General features: G+C 37.5%; 2 protein-coding genes across 2 annotated transcripts; both read right to left on the bottom strand.

The window, feature by feature from the left end:
* Positions 1–8,875: 8,875 nt before the first annotated feature.
* On the bottom strand, positions 8,876–10,310 carry LOC149166795 (S-adenosylmethionine decarboxylase proenzyme-like). The gene has a single exon (XM_089432752.1). The coding sequence runs from the start codon at positions 10,305–10,307 to the stop codon at positions 9,153–9,155; it is 1,155 nt and encodes a 384-aa protein (XP_089288878.1). The 5' UTR covers positions 10,308–10,310; the 3' UTR covers positions 8,876–9,152.
* Positions 10,311–10,498: 188 nt separating this feature from the next.
* LOC149166794 (uncharacterized) lies at positions 10,499–12,024 on the bottom strand (the record flags this gene model as incomplete). The annotated part of the gene is made up of 3 exons (XM_089430264.1): positions 10,499–10,554; positions 10,999–11,147; positions 11,964–12,024. Coding segments are annotated over 3 exons (231 nt in total), but the record flags the coding sequence as incomplete, so codon positions are not given.
* Positions 12,025–15,129: the final 3,105 nt, after the last annotated feature.

The raw sequence follows: 15,129 nt of genomic DNA, 5'->3' as shown, positions 1-15,129 counted from the left end.
CATCCAACAAAATTATCCCAACAATATTCAGAAATAGACTTCTATCATCACTGTAGATCAGAGACAACTTTTCCTGTCTATAGTCAACTACGGTCAACTGACAAAATTTAGCCCTACTTTCCAGTCGTAGGGAGGAGAAGTTGTGCAATCCACTGAAGACTTCCAGTCGCTCCCTTGAGCCTGCAAGCCAACAACTGCAATCGAATTTATCCTTTGATGAGCCAGCGACTGTAACCCAAAACCCTAGAAACACATGCAAGCTTCGAACCTCAGACCTTTGTGAACAACTGTTGTCGTTCTAGCCTCAAACCTGTGCGAACCAATCAATGAATAAGAGAAGAAGAAGATGTTTGGTGATGTCCAAATGAGCTTGAGGTCACTTGTATTTATAGGCTTCCAAGGGTGACCAATTTTCCATTGGGGCCAACCTATCCAAATTGGCATATGAGAGCTTTTCTTCATAAGTGCACTTTCCCTTGTCCAAATTTGACGATCTTTAGGTCAATTTTGGTCCTCTCGAAAAGAGGAATTCAATGCAATCATCGTCTCCATCAAATAATTTATTTTCCAAAGTGTAATTTGGCCCTAGTTTCCAATTTAAATAGTATATCTTGGTTGGCAAACACATCCATAATGAATTAGACTAGCTTGGAGGGGCTTTTCAAGAATTTGATGAGGGTTTTCACACTTCTATACGTAAGTGCAAACTTAATCAACAAGGCAAAATCTCCACCTGCCTACAAGTGTTGAGATTTAAGACCTTAGGATCATCCCAATGCACTATTTAATTTAGCTTCGCATGCAAATGCTTGGCATCCACATTACCAAGCTTCCTCTAGATTCTTGGTTTTTTCTTTGTTGTCACATTCCTCTCTCAATACAACACACGCGATAACAGAAAGAAAGTTTATCTTCAATCAAGGACTAGTGTGGTCTATTTGTTGCAATTCCTTTCTATTTAGTATTTTTTTTACTTGCATTTCATTTTCTTGCAAGATATCTATGGACAAATTAGAGGTTAAAGAAGTAAGGAAGGTTCTAGAAGGAAAGAAGAAGCCATCTAGGCAACAATACAATCCTCTACAATTTCTACTAAACTAGTTCAAATGGTATGGAGTGTAGCAACTGAAAATACCACCATAATGAACCTTCATTGGGTACAAAGCTTACACACTGACAATATTGAAGCTTATTGTGGCAGATTGAGATCCCTACTTTTAGCTTAGAGAATGGATGTTTTATCCCTTGGATCCAACAATGCAAAGACTGGTCAATCAATTAATAAAGGGTCATTAAGAAGATTCAATCGGTCAATCTAAAGACCAAATGGATATTGAAGATCAAGATTCCCCCTACTCAGTCAAGAAAGAAGTTTAATATAGCACTAAGCTCTGAATGATGGTTACATGTGTTTTATTATCATTTATATTATGGGAAATTTTGTGAAATTATTAACATGCAAGAAATCATGCAATTTGAGATTATCTAAAATTTTGGAATATGTAACAACTAGCCCGAATATATGTTTATGTTTAAAGTATATGAAAATGATGTGTGTACTCAATGATATATATTGATGCTAGCTTTGGCATAGCCAATTTGATTAATATAATTTATATTTTAGTTAGCAAAAAAAATGTTGCACCTTATTAGTCCCTATATAAGCATGGAAAATGTCATATAGTTTTTTTAAGGTTGAGAAAATAGTTAATATTAAATTAAATATTTTAAACATATAAATGTTATTTTATTTTTTAATTTGACATCTAGATTTTCCAATTTGTTATAACTAATGTCATGACAATTTATCTTTGGTTTGAATTGAATTGCTAGACATAAAAATGAATAAATAAAGTAAAAAACAAAATTGAATTCATGTTTGTCATTGGAACAGGTTAAGTTATTGCAATGGGATTGTTTTTTGGCAGACAAGTGGGATAGAGCATGTGCTCCACATCCCCAAGTGTCCTCCATCCATCAAGTTTTGTTGTAACAAAGACTAGACTATTGTTGGGAAACTTATGAGACTATTGTTGTGAAAACTATAGTGGATGTCTAGAAACAAATAGAGGGAGGGTGTAAGACCCTCACCTAGAGTGGTGTCAAGCACCTCTAGCACATGATCACCTTGGCGGTCAATGACCAATGCGAATGGAAAATCAAAAAGATGATACATTAGACAAAACGATTGAGATGCCTTGGCCTATTAGCAAGGTGCACCTCAAACAGATGTATTGGCCCATTAGAAAGGCACACCTTGGATAGTTTTGTTGGCCCATTGGCAAGGCATGCCTCAAACAATTGCCTTGGCTCATTCACAAGGAACACTTCAATAGTTGGTAATGTTGGCCCTTTAGCAAGGCACACCGTAGATGAAATTGGATTCCCCTATAAATAAACAAGGCACCCCACAAACTATGGTAGCTCGCACTAAGTTGGACACATTAAAGAAGCTTGGACAAGGACTTAGCTAGAGGTAAAAATGATTGTTGCAGGAAACTTTGAATAGTTATGCAATTGGCATGATGAATAAAGTGAAAAAAAGCTTGATGAATTGGGTGCATATAATTTTTATGGATCAATGAATTTAGATGGTCCACACTTGGGGGTTGCAGTAGATGATTGAGGTGGCTTCAGGGAAAATTTATCATGGATTGCAACTAGGGAGCACACTTGTTGCGCATGTTCCTTTTGGCATGCATATTTCAAACACCTTAGGAGCAACCAGATAGACTTAGGCAAATCAACCCCAATCATGCGAACTCATGCAAGTCAAGCATACTTAGGAGAATTGGACCAACTATGATGAGTGGACACAGTTTCCTTCATATGACTGGAGATGAAATGGGCATAGTTGGGCATAATTAAACATGGTCAGATAGAATCATCAAGAAAATGAGATGACCTAGGTGGACCAACCATGAGTTGGGATGATTCAATGGAATGATAAGTGGATAGTTAGCTTGAAGTTGCAACGGATGGCACTTGGATCTACCTTGGAATGGTAGGGATTGCAAGTGCATGACAAACTCATATAAGTGAGTGGATGCCTCAAATTTGATTCAATGATCCTTTTATGATTCCTCTGAATCAACTCCGTTCCTCTGCGTCCTTCGGAATTCTCCCTGCAACCTGTTGCAGAGCCTACGAATTCAACAGTAATTCATATATGAAATACTAATTCACCCAATCTAACATAATCAGGAATAAACCTCAGTATATATATATGTAAAAACAAAGTACATTCGAGACTGCTCGGTCTCACTCACACACACACAAGCTTGGTTCTACTATTAGTGACCACTCCCTTTTGACACTGCCCGTAGGCTTACATATATTCTATATGTCCCTCTCTATCTTAATTGAACGTGTAGGTTCACTATTTATAAGAATACATTGGATCGGATCACTATGAAGGATCTGATCAATCCTCTCCTTGATTTGCTCAACAAACTCTTAAACTCGCTATATGTATACACATGGCAAATTTCATTAAGTCTTTTAGAGACTTATCCATTCCATCTCTTTCTCTGTTTTAAAACAGAAAAGTCCCCTTATTCAGCTCAATGTTCCACATCTATTCTCCATTTAATGCCTAAAACTCTCTCTCGCTTCTAGAATCATGAACTGAGTTCTAATTGACTTTGGACTCTTGTCATTTATTCACCACTCATGTTCTCATTTATTTGTTTTGAGAGCATTTACATATTCTCCCATTATCTAATTAAATCACTTAAAAGCCTAAATATTACATTGACTTGAGACTTAGGAAACTAATTTCCCTAAAACTCATGACCCCCTATGTCTACTAATTACAAAGATTTCCTCTTGGGATGAATGCTCCTGCATCAGTATAATAAATTATTGTCTTGTGTTTTAGCACATCACATAAGTTGTTGAATCTAAAGTACAAATCTATATGGTATCAAAGCTAAAGATAGTATAGAAGAGAATTCGAGTTTGTTGTGCAAGGGAAATCAAATTTGCAAGTTCATACTTCAGAGTCAGAAATATGTCATTCTACGGTTTGAGACTTGAGTATGCCCTGGAGGGCAACTCGAATTACATAGCTTGGAAGGACAAGATGGAGGCAGTGCTAGAAGACAATGGTCTCAAGGAATTCATAAATCATGATATTTTGAAGCCTCCAACATCTAATGCTAAAGATCTGGCAAAATGGTGAAACTCTGTGGCAAAAGCGAGAAGGATTATCCTGAAAGGAGTTAGAGATCACATTGTCTTGAATCTCCACGGTGAGGACACTCCATTTGCAATGTGGAAGGCATCGACAAGCCTGTTTCAAAATAGCAGTGACCATAGGAAGTTGGCACTGAAGGACAAACCCAAAAAGATCAAGATGGAGAAGGGCGACTCTATTTCGGAGTACTTGACCAAGTTCACACATTGTCGAGATGAGCTTGGAAGTGTGGGGATTATTGTTTCCAAAGACGATCTGGTGAGCCTAGCACTTGTGGGAGCGATTGTGGTCCAACTTGGTAGAAGAAGAGTTTTGGCAGAACACCAGAGATGGGACCTCTCCCAAAGAAGTGGAAGAGGACTTTGCATTAATCAAAGAAAAGAAAGCCAAGGGAAAGAAGTCCCAAGGCAAGGAGGGCAGCAAGAAGAAGGACTTGTCGAACATCAAGTGTTTTCATTGTCACGAGTACGAGCACTATGCCACGAATTGCCCACAGAAGAAAGCAAGCAAGAAGGAGCTTGCAGTGATAGCAATGAGTGAAGCTCTAGCTTCACAATTCAAACTTGATTTCACTTTCATTGCATGCATGGCTAGCACTGTAATGGGAATTATGTGGTATCTTGACAGTGATGCCTCGTTCCATATAACGAGGAATAGAGATCTCTTCAATGACTTTGAGGAGAAAGACCTCAAGCAAAACATAGAGTTTGGAGATGATGGGAGGTATAGCATGACCAGCATTGGTATAGTTACCTTTCAGAGGGAATCTAGCTCCCCTCTTAGAATCACAAATGTGATATGTAATTTCACCCTATGAATTTCCAAAAATTAAAGATGAAAGATTGGGTGGATTTAGAAAGAAAGATTTGTCCTCTCTGCAAACAAATGATAGACTAACATCTTGTGAATTCTGTGAATGATCAGAAGTAGAAACATCCTGGTATGAATTTTCATAAGAAAAATCAAAAATGGCAAAATCACAAAAGATGTCAAGAAAAATCAAATGAGGTGTAGACGGAAGGAGGTCACCCTTCACCGCAACTTCTTCTTCATATTTACACACATACTCATAAAAAATTATAGCACAAGTTGGCTCCCCTCTTAGAATCACAAATGTGATATGTTCTAGGACTAAAGAAGAATCTTGTTTTCGTCACGATATTAGAAGATCGTGGCTACGATGTGATTTTTAGCAAAGGAAAGGTTTTCCTTAGACACATTGCCATAGGAACAGATCAATGTGAGTCAAGAACCTATATGCTCTTGAGGTACAAGATGCATGCAAAACCTTGAGAAGCAAACAAAGGTTACAGACTTGGTGGTTGAGAGGGAGCATAAATTACCTATCAACATGCCTCAGAAGCAGCGTCAGCAAGTTGTGGAGCAGCCATAATTGGAGCAGCAAAGAGACCAAGTGGAGACATCCACTCAAACAGAGACCTCCAGTAGGAGGAAATTTCGAGTCAAGTGGGCAAAAGGAGTGCATGCAGCCATACCCCCAGGCAAGAATTGTGGCGATGTGAAGTAATAGTCCCAAGAGTCCAAAAATTTGGGTAGGGTCCATTGAGATGTTTTGTCTCATGGATAATTACCTTACTACAAGAGCCCACAGTACACAGTAGTAGGTTGGATCAGTGGTGGTTGATGCAATCAAATGTCAGAGTGATAAAGGCAGAGACTAGCAACAATCAAATACTGGGGAGCGTAGAGCAAAGTTAGCAATAGTGCAGATGGCACAATGCAAAATCAACAGAAGCACAAAGTTCTCAATTGACAATGCAGTAGCTAGTAGCAGTCAGAGACTCTAGTGACAGATACATCATACTGATTCAGTTTGGATGTTTTTTTCAGTTTCAGAAGTTGCAACATTCCAAAGGTACTGGATCAAGATAGACTAGAATTCCTTTCTTGTTGAGAGGAACTAGTAGGAGGTCTAATAATGGGGACGAGCACAAGTGCATCTTCACTACCACACCAGTTAACTTTAGATTCACTGATAAATAACTTATGCATGTCAGTTCAGAGAAAAACCCAGTTGAGATTAGAGTTCAAGGACAGTGTACTATCAGTTGTATAATTTTCCGAGTTGTACAAATGGTGCATGCAATGAGTTGAGGGCCTAGGGATGGCTGGTGCAATCATGGGTGGAGAATTTCCCGATTAGATATGGGTTAATTCTCTCAGGAATTGCGCAAGGACGTAGGGGCTTGATAGGGAGTAAATTTGGTTGGTTTGAGCTAGTTTGTGAAGCGATTTTGAAAAACTTCCACAAGGCACAAGTTGAACACCATGGCAATAACAGCATTGGTAATTTCCTACCATCCCCTTTACAAAAATGGTGATTTGAAAACTCTTTTACAAAAATGACTTAACATTATGAATGGAAGATGATGACCTTTCCTTAGTTCAAGAAAGGTTGTACTAGATGATTGAAGTGTGGATGCAAAAGACTAGTTATAGCATGAAGACATCTATGCTTATGGATTGGATGTGATAATTGGACTAATCACATAACTAGTTCAATAATTGATAAGTACCAGTGTACATAAGCATGACAATCTGGTCAAAGTATTGATGCAATTGTAGGTCAAGATGGTGTAGCACTTAGACAGACAATTTGGACAATCTCCTTGATAAAGGTTAGATTGTCATAGCCATGAAAAAACATATTGCAACGACAACAACAAGACGTAGCAAAAGCATGAGGCATTGTAGATAGACTTGGGCAAAGGCACTTGTCAAAAAGTAGAAATCAAAAGAAGAGAGATTGCATGTCAATTCTATGATAAATAGTGTGGAGCAATAGGAGTGTCAATTATAGACACATGCATGGATATAAACAATTGACTTGAGGACAATAGGTCCTTAAGGATGTTTCCAAGGATCGCAACAATTTTTAGGGGATGTAAGACCCTCACCTTAGAGTGTCATCAAGCACCTTTGTCACACGATCACCTAAGTGGTCAGTGACCAATGTGGATAGACATATTAAGCAAACAATGTCTTAGATGAACCAATTGAGACCTTTTCCCATTCCAAAGTGTACCTTAGCCAACTTCCTTAGCCCATTGGCAAGGTATACCTCAAACAAATGCCTTAGTCTATTGCCAAGGTGTGTACCTTAGATTATTACCTTCACCTGTTTCCAAGGCACACAAGTTTCAAACAATTAGGCATCTTGTCCTATTTGGAAAGGCGCATTCCAAATGAGGTTGGGTGACCCTATGGAGGGTCAAGGCACACTATAGACTATGGCAACTCACACTAAGTTAAATGCACAAAGAAACCTAGCCAATGAATTATCTAGGAGCAAAGCATGTTGCTATGGGTAGCCTCCTTCATAATGATGCATTTAGGTGTGATAAATGAAGTGACAATAAGGATCAAATGACTTGGGTAACAAGATTTTATATGAATCAGAGTTTGGTGGTCCACAAATGTTGCTACAGGTAGCCTCCTCCATAATGATGGAATTTGTAATAAATGAAGTGACAATAAGGATTAATGGTTGTGATGGATGGTAAAGATACCTTTAAGCACAAATTGTCATGTATTGTGGCCATGGATCACAAATGTACTCTATTAAGCACACATCCATCAAGAAAACCTTTTGGAGACCTTGGGTGCAATAAATCTTGAAAACTCATGAGTCAAGCACACATGACTACTAGGCCAAACAAGATGAGTGGATAGAGCTTGATTTGAGATGGATTGGATGTAAAAGAGCATACTTGGCAAACTTATATCCAACTTGGAATGATGGGGTTTGCAAGTGCATGGTAAGCTCATATAAGTAGGTCGATGCCTCAAAGTGCCAAGGCAATCAAGCAAGGAGTTGCAAGAGGCATCAAAATTGAGCTTGGTTTGGGCAATAATTGGCTACGCGCTTATCATAATATTTTCTTTACAAGTTGTCTTATTTATTAATCATTTAATTAAAATGGTAATGTGCTCAAATCTTTAACCAAGGGTTTGACAATGAGTGTTGAGCGTTTACAAAGGTGGAAGGTGACTTTGAATAACAGAAACACCGTCATTTTCACAAGATAAATTCAACTGTTTTTACAATGGTCTTTTGCTTCATCGGATTACTCGCCTTTTCACAAAAATGAACCTCAGAAACTCGAAGATGTGGACATATCAAACAACCGTCATAAAACAATGATTACAGATGAATTCTCCAACGCATTGCAATCTCCTTTAATCGTACGACAGCAAAATTACTCGTATTTACATTGCAACATGCCTGCCTGTAATTCATCCCATTATTAGACAAACTTATATGGCAGCAGGGTTATGGATCAGAAAAGGAAACACACAACATGCAGGAATTCCAACATACAGAAATATTAATCATCATTCATAAAAACAGTGATGACAAATGACACATGGCAGGAGAATTATAATCCACATTAAATCAGACGACATAATGACTGGAAAATGTACACTCTTGCATTAACATTAAATTATTGATTACTAACATTCAGAAATACGAAGATATATCTATAAAATTGTAATTATAGATGACAACTAAATATTCATATTTACATTGCAGAACGCCTTACTACCAACTAAGTCTATACATACCACAGGTTTTCCTACTCTAAAATATAATATTATTAGCTTGTTAATAATAATAATCCACAGTCAAAGAAGTTCCAAAAACAATAAACTGTATAATAGACTTAAACCCACTAATGATTTTCCTTTGTAAACGTACCTAATCATATTGATGTTCTGCTTTTTAAATAAGATCATACTAATTATTTTGCTTTAGAATAAGATCATCCTACGCTACAATCCTCCCCCAACGCAGAGAGAATAACTGCACTATACCCAGTAATATAGTTCTCCATCGAAAACAGATTAATGCATGTGGCCACAATGGACCCATTTTGAGGCTAGGAGAACGTATAGAGCCCTGTAGAAGAAATGCTTAATCTGTGCAACAAACTTACAGATCTTTGCACCCAATATTCTTCTTGCCGTTCTCTTCCACTTGCAAATAATCATTTTCTTCACTTTCCTCTTCCCAATCAAATGCAGGCAAAGTAGACCTGGGAGACTCAGCATGGCCCATTCTGTAATTATAATATACAACACTGCTCTTCCCTGTAAGCTCTTGTTGACTTGTCATTTCACATGTATACCCCTGTGGCCAAATTGGTTTGGTCCATGAAGATTGACACGCGCCAGAATTGACATGAACTGCAATGGAGAATACGATAGGGCTGAAACAGCTTAGTACTCTCTCCACCAATGCTTCCAGATCACAATTCCTGGGATGATAACCCATGGCTTCAAAGCTTGCATAACTGAATCCATCCTCAGGAGTTACATGAATTGTAGATAAGGCCGGTCCTTCAATTGAATTCATGGAGTACCCACATGGATCAAATTCAAAATCACAGATTTTCGCCTTTGGAAGAATTTTGGATATGCCAGATTTAAGCGTCATTTCTGCTGCAGAATTACATTGATCCTTGTAAAACAGAGAAGCCTGCTTGCGGTCAAGCTGGGTCATGCACATTTCCAGTGTAAAAACTGGGTCAGATGTACCCTCCGAAACAAAATCACCAGCAGAAGCCGAATAGATATGCCAGTTGTAAGACATTCCAGGATTCCCCATAACATAAGCCATGCCACCAGCTCCAAGAGTACCAAAGAACTTATCCAGATATGACACTTCCTCGGCAAAGCTACGGTGAGGAAATGACTGGGCTCCAGAAAAGATGAATGTTCCCCGAGTGTATTTAACATTTTTAACAGAGAGAGACAGGCTGCTTGAATTGCTTAATATCAAAGGGATGGAAAGTAGCAGCTTTGTAGTCCCACAGGTCTTGAGAATGATCTTAAATGGGTAAATAAAGAGACTCGACTCGGACAGAACATATGAATCAAAATACTCATTAGAGAGCTCAGAAACAATGGTGCATTCAGCTGCTTTGAGCATTTCATCCAACTGGGCCCGAGTGAGTGCCCTTAGGCCCCTGCCCCCTGGTTCAGTAAAAAATGAAGATGCAAAGAACTCAATCTCTAGCCGTTTTTCAAATCCTTCAAACCCAATTGAAGACATCGGGGCAACTGTTTCCTCACAAGTCACACCCATTGGGAGTGGAAAAGTAAGACTTTGCCTCTTTGATTGAGAGAGCAGCAGAAGAAAATGGACTTTAAAGCAAAGGATATTTTTCAAAGCGTTGAGGGACAAATTGCCACTCCAGTGGAGTGGAGAGCTAATCTGACAGCCGTGCAGTGGAGCTGCAGACCAGCTCCTAGCGATTTAATTCTAACTTCTAAGCCTACAGTTCCTACTCTACGAATCTCACAAGAAAATATTAGGATGGCTTTCGGACGCACTGCACAGAATACAAACCAAAATGACATTTCAGATTCTGTTTAATGAAAGACGCTACATCAAATGAAACCAATATCCTACATGATTCTAGGACATAGCATTTAATATCATCAAATCTTTCAGCAAGAATCAATAAATGCATCGCTATAGATGCAGAACAAATATTTTATAATAACAACTATAGATATACGATCTATGATTCCAGCAAAATGGATTCCTTAATCTTATTTAACACATCAAGAAATACGTCAAGCAGTATATGCCCTCTGGCTATTTAGATTCCACAAAATTGTTTGATGTCATGGACCATGGTTTCAATCTATGAGTATAGCTAGCCAGATACAATTTTGTATATTTCACTCAAGCCAGATTCTATATAGAGAATATAGAACTAAAACAATAACCGCCACCTGTGTAAACCCCAGAAAAGAAAAGAAAAACTTACGTTAGAGTATGCAGCACTGCGGAACTTCTCGATGCCACCGTGAGGTCGTACGTCTTCAATCTTGTAGCCCAAAGGAGTTTCGTATTGGGGATAATTACTACTAGACTTCTTTCTCCCACCTTTTGTCTCCATCACAACATTCAGCCTTTCTGAAACAAAAACAAGCCACATTAAGAACAAACCAAACTCATTGAAATTAAGGCATCAAAATAGCAATAATAATATAGCAGAACGCACATGTTGCGAGGATTGAAACAGCGACGTTAAACCCTGCAGATAAAAGAAATCCTAGGAAACCATGAAAACAATAAAAACGCAGCTGAAGCTGGGAACAAAGCTGCCACAGAAGAAAAAAAGCTCACATCATGTGTGCAGGGTGCACAATTTAACAGACTGATTCCAGGTCAAAATAAAAGAAAACAGAGAATAAAAGCTATCCAAAAACCCTAGCTGGATCAAACCAGAAACAAAAGGCTCTCTACCAATAAAATCTAACCAATCTGTTGATTTAAAAAATTAAAAATTTAAAAAAAACAAAAAACAAAAACTATAACAAATCCATTAAAAACAACTCATAAAGCGATGGGGCAAAACCTGAAAATCAAAAGGAAAGAAAAGAAAATTAGAAAATTTAAATGGTACCACAATTAATATACTGCGAACAAAATAACAGCATTGAAACGAAAAAAAATTGCTGGTTTAACAAAAAGAGGATTCGATTCGACTAATCAAAACCCAGGCCATTCAAGTTCAGGGAAAGAACAGAGGAAGAACACCGAATCAACAAATAAATCCACCTTTGACATAGAAATGTTACTAATCAGAACGAAAACTCATCAGCACAAAAGTACATTTCAAATTCACATATCAAACTTTCACCGCAATACCAGACTAATCATACAGGCCAAAATAAGAGATCTGCAAAAGTCGTTGAAGACATAAAAAGAAACTGAAAAACCTCTTACCGTTTAAATCCGGTGCAAAATCAGTCCCCAAGACGCCTCCAGTACAATTCCCACGACGAAATCAAAAAGACTTACGCCAGGATAAACAATATGGCCCAACAGAAAACTGCAAGAAACCCTTGCGAAAATAACCGAAAGACTAAAGCTCTCCTTCGATAGAAATTACAGAAGCAATCGATTACGCACTGACATGGAACTGGACAATGAAAAGGGCGGTATATATAGAGTCCGGGGACGTTTATTTGTGGCTCACAAAGGATGCGACTGATCGATTACCCGCTAATCTCAGCGGGAATCTAATTTTAGCTGGGCCCAGCTTGCTAATAACGCCACGTGGCACGTTCTTGCTTAAGCCGTTTATCATGGATTCGCGCATTTGCCAACTGGCAGTGACAGATATTGGAGGAGATTAGACCTCTCTTACATGTGGAAGACGACTTCATATTTTTAATTTAGAATTATTGGGAAGTAAGAAATAGTAGGAAAGTGGAGATTTTGAAGTTGAAGCAAATTGTATTACTTGATAAAGTTTACTCACACCTTGTAAGGAGGACTTGCAACAAGTGGAAAGTGGGGTTAAGGAATGGAATTTTAATTTCTCTAGACATTTGATGTTGAAAGTGATTTTTAACATTTGTAATTTTTGAAATAGAATAGTGAGATAAGAGAAGATAAGAGAGTTTGATAGAGTAGGGAAGCTAATAAGTTATTTTAAAGGTTGGGAAGGGTAGGCATCACCAATTCTTTATGTTGTTTTGGGTGGTTTATTTTTCATTATTTTTTTTTGGGTGGTAATAACCATTAAATCTAACATTTTCTTTGTTGGTGGAAGGGTTGTATTTTATGTGTTTTTTTTCTCATGGTTTTTGAGTATTTTCAAATTAATGAAAGTTATTCTAGTATCTCATCGAATCAATTAATGACTTATGAGATGTTATGAAGCACATTCAGGTGTATATGGACATTTTAGCAACCTAGTGATGGTAATTATTTCATTAGGTGGAGAACGAATTTGGGTATCATTGAAGTCAATTTAAAGAAATTATGTAAAGTGATTAGCTAATGTGTTGGTCTTCTATTCCCTTTGTGAATTCAACAGCCTAGACTTCTAGGCCCTCTGCTCTAAAGCTTCCAAATCTAAACATGACAATATAGGGAGTGGAACACGAGATTTCCTTGTGGGTCAATGGTGACAATTCTTTAGGTTAATTTGTATGGATCATAAAAACTATAGTTTTTTGGGTATTTTCTTTAGCCTATTCATAGTTAGAAATGTTCAAGACTACATATTTCTTCTTATATTTGCTCTAAAAAGATTTGGCTCGTACTTGTATCTTCTAAAATTTTAGCACTCACTTAATCCTATGATTATATGTATATCTGCTACGAGCCTTAACTAATCGTTTTGATTATAAAAGTCTTTGAGAATCTGGTCATGTTAAGGGCTAGTGTGGCCCAAGTCGGGTGCGATCTTTGGGTGATTTTGACGGCTTAAATGCCCTTGGGACACAGTTTCTCAAGCAAAAGGTTAAGCCTATAGTCATCTTTGGAGGACAAACAACTTGAAAAACAAACAAACAAAAGGTTCATATAATCTCCCCCGTCTCTAATCATTGACATTGTTTTAATAAAAAAATATTTGGTATTACGAAGCATGGTGCTTCATCATGTGAAAAAGACCATCTAAACGTTATCTCCATCCTTTAAAAGACCCCATCCTAAAGTTTATTTTTTCAGTATTTTTGGTTCATTTTTCCTTTGTAATGTTGGGTGCTTTCCCTTAATGAATTTACCATCAAATGTTATTTAAATTTTCCTTGTTTTAACTAAAATTTATTTATACTTTTCTTAATGAAGTTTTCTTATGTTATTTATGAGTTATGGTTCCATAAGGATTTTTAACTCTTAGTCAAGTTTTTTCGAAATAAACCTGTAGATTTCTTGCCACCCACTATTACTTACTTTTAACCAAAATTAATTTTTACTTTTCTTAATTAGGCTTCCTTCTGTTACTTTTGAGCTATGGTCCCATAAGGATCTTTAACTCTTGGTTAACTTTCTTAGGATTGGACTTCTAGATTTCAAGGTACCTTTGAAGCAAGGAAATTGGAGAGAGACTTGGATTTATGGGAAGAAATTATGTAGGGTGGTTAGCCAATGCCTTCATTTTCTACTCCCTCTGTGAACTTGGCAACCCAGACTTCTAGGGTCTTTGCTTCCAAGCTTCCAAATATGAACATGATAATACAAGGAGTAGAACATAAGGTTTCCCTATGAGTCAATGATGATAATTCTCCAAGTTATTTTGTATGTATCACAATGTCTAGTTTTTTGGGTATTTATTTTAGGCTACTCATAGTCAGGGATTTTCAAGACTAATGTTTCTTCTTGTATTTTTTCTGGAAATCTTTAGCCCATATTTGTATGTTTTAAACTTTTAGCACTCACTTAGTCTTATGATCATATGTATATTAGTTGTAAGTCCCGATTGCAGATTTTGATTAATAAAAATCTTCCAATTATAATTGTATATATCAATAGTTATTATTCTAAAAAACAAGAGTTGCCATTAATCATTAAAAAATCATATAATCTCCCTCCTCTCTAATCATCCACATCATTTAAATTTAAGGAATATTTATTATCACTAAGCATGGCCCTTCACCCTTTCAAAGATACCATCTAAGCATGATCCTTCAGCCTTTAAAAAATCCCATCATAAGGTTTATTTTTCCCCTTTCTAGTTTATTTTTCCTTTGCATTAGTGGATGCTTTCTCTTAATGAATTTTCCACTCATTGTTACTTGTTTTTCCCCAGTTTTAACCAAATTTCATTTATAATTTTCTTAATGAGGCTTCCTTGAGTTATTTTTGAGCTATGATCCTATATGGATCCTTGAACTGGGGGTGTGGACATATTGGCAGCAACCTTGATATAAGGGGCAACGAGTTAAGTCGAATGGGAGGAATGAGCAGTCTTGAGGAAATCCTGAGAATAGACAAGGAAAAAGGAGAGAACCCCTAATCAGGGTGCGACGGGCAATGCAGGATAGACGGGAGAGAGGCCAGCCAGATGTCACGGCGGGTGAGGAAAGAGAAGTTGGCCAGATGGCACGACGAGTAGAGGGAAGTGAGCTTGGTCAGTTGTCATGGGAGCCGGCAAGCG

This window comes from Pinus tabuliformis, chromosome 5_1 (assembly GCF_031772625.1).
Source record: "Pinus tabuliformis cultivar Carrire ecotype Pingquan chromosome 5_1, CPIR1, whole genome shotgun sequence".
NCBI classification, from domain to species: domain Eukaryota; kingdom Viridiplantae; phylum Streptophyta; class Pinopsida; order Pinales; family Pinaceae; genus Pinus; species Pinus tabuliformis.
The sequence above is the reverse complement of the archived record's forward strand: the minus strand, read 5'-3'. Positions and strand labels throughout refer to the sequence as shown.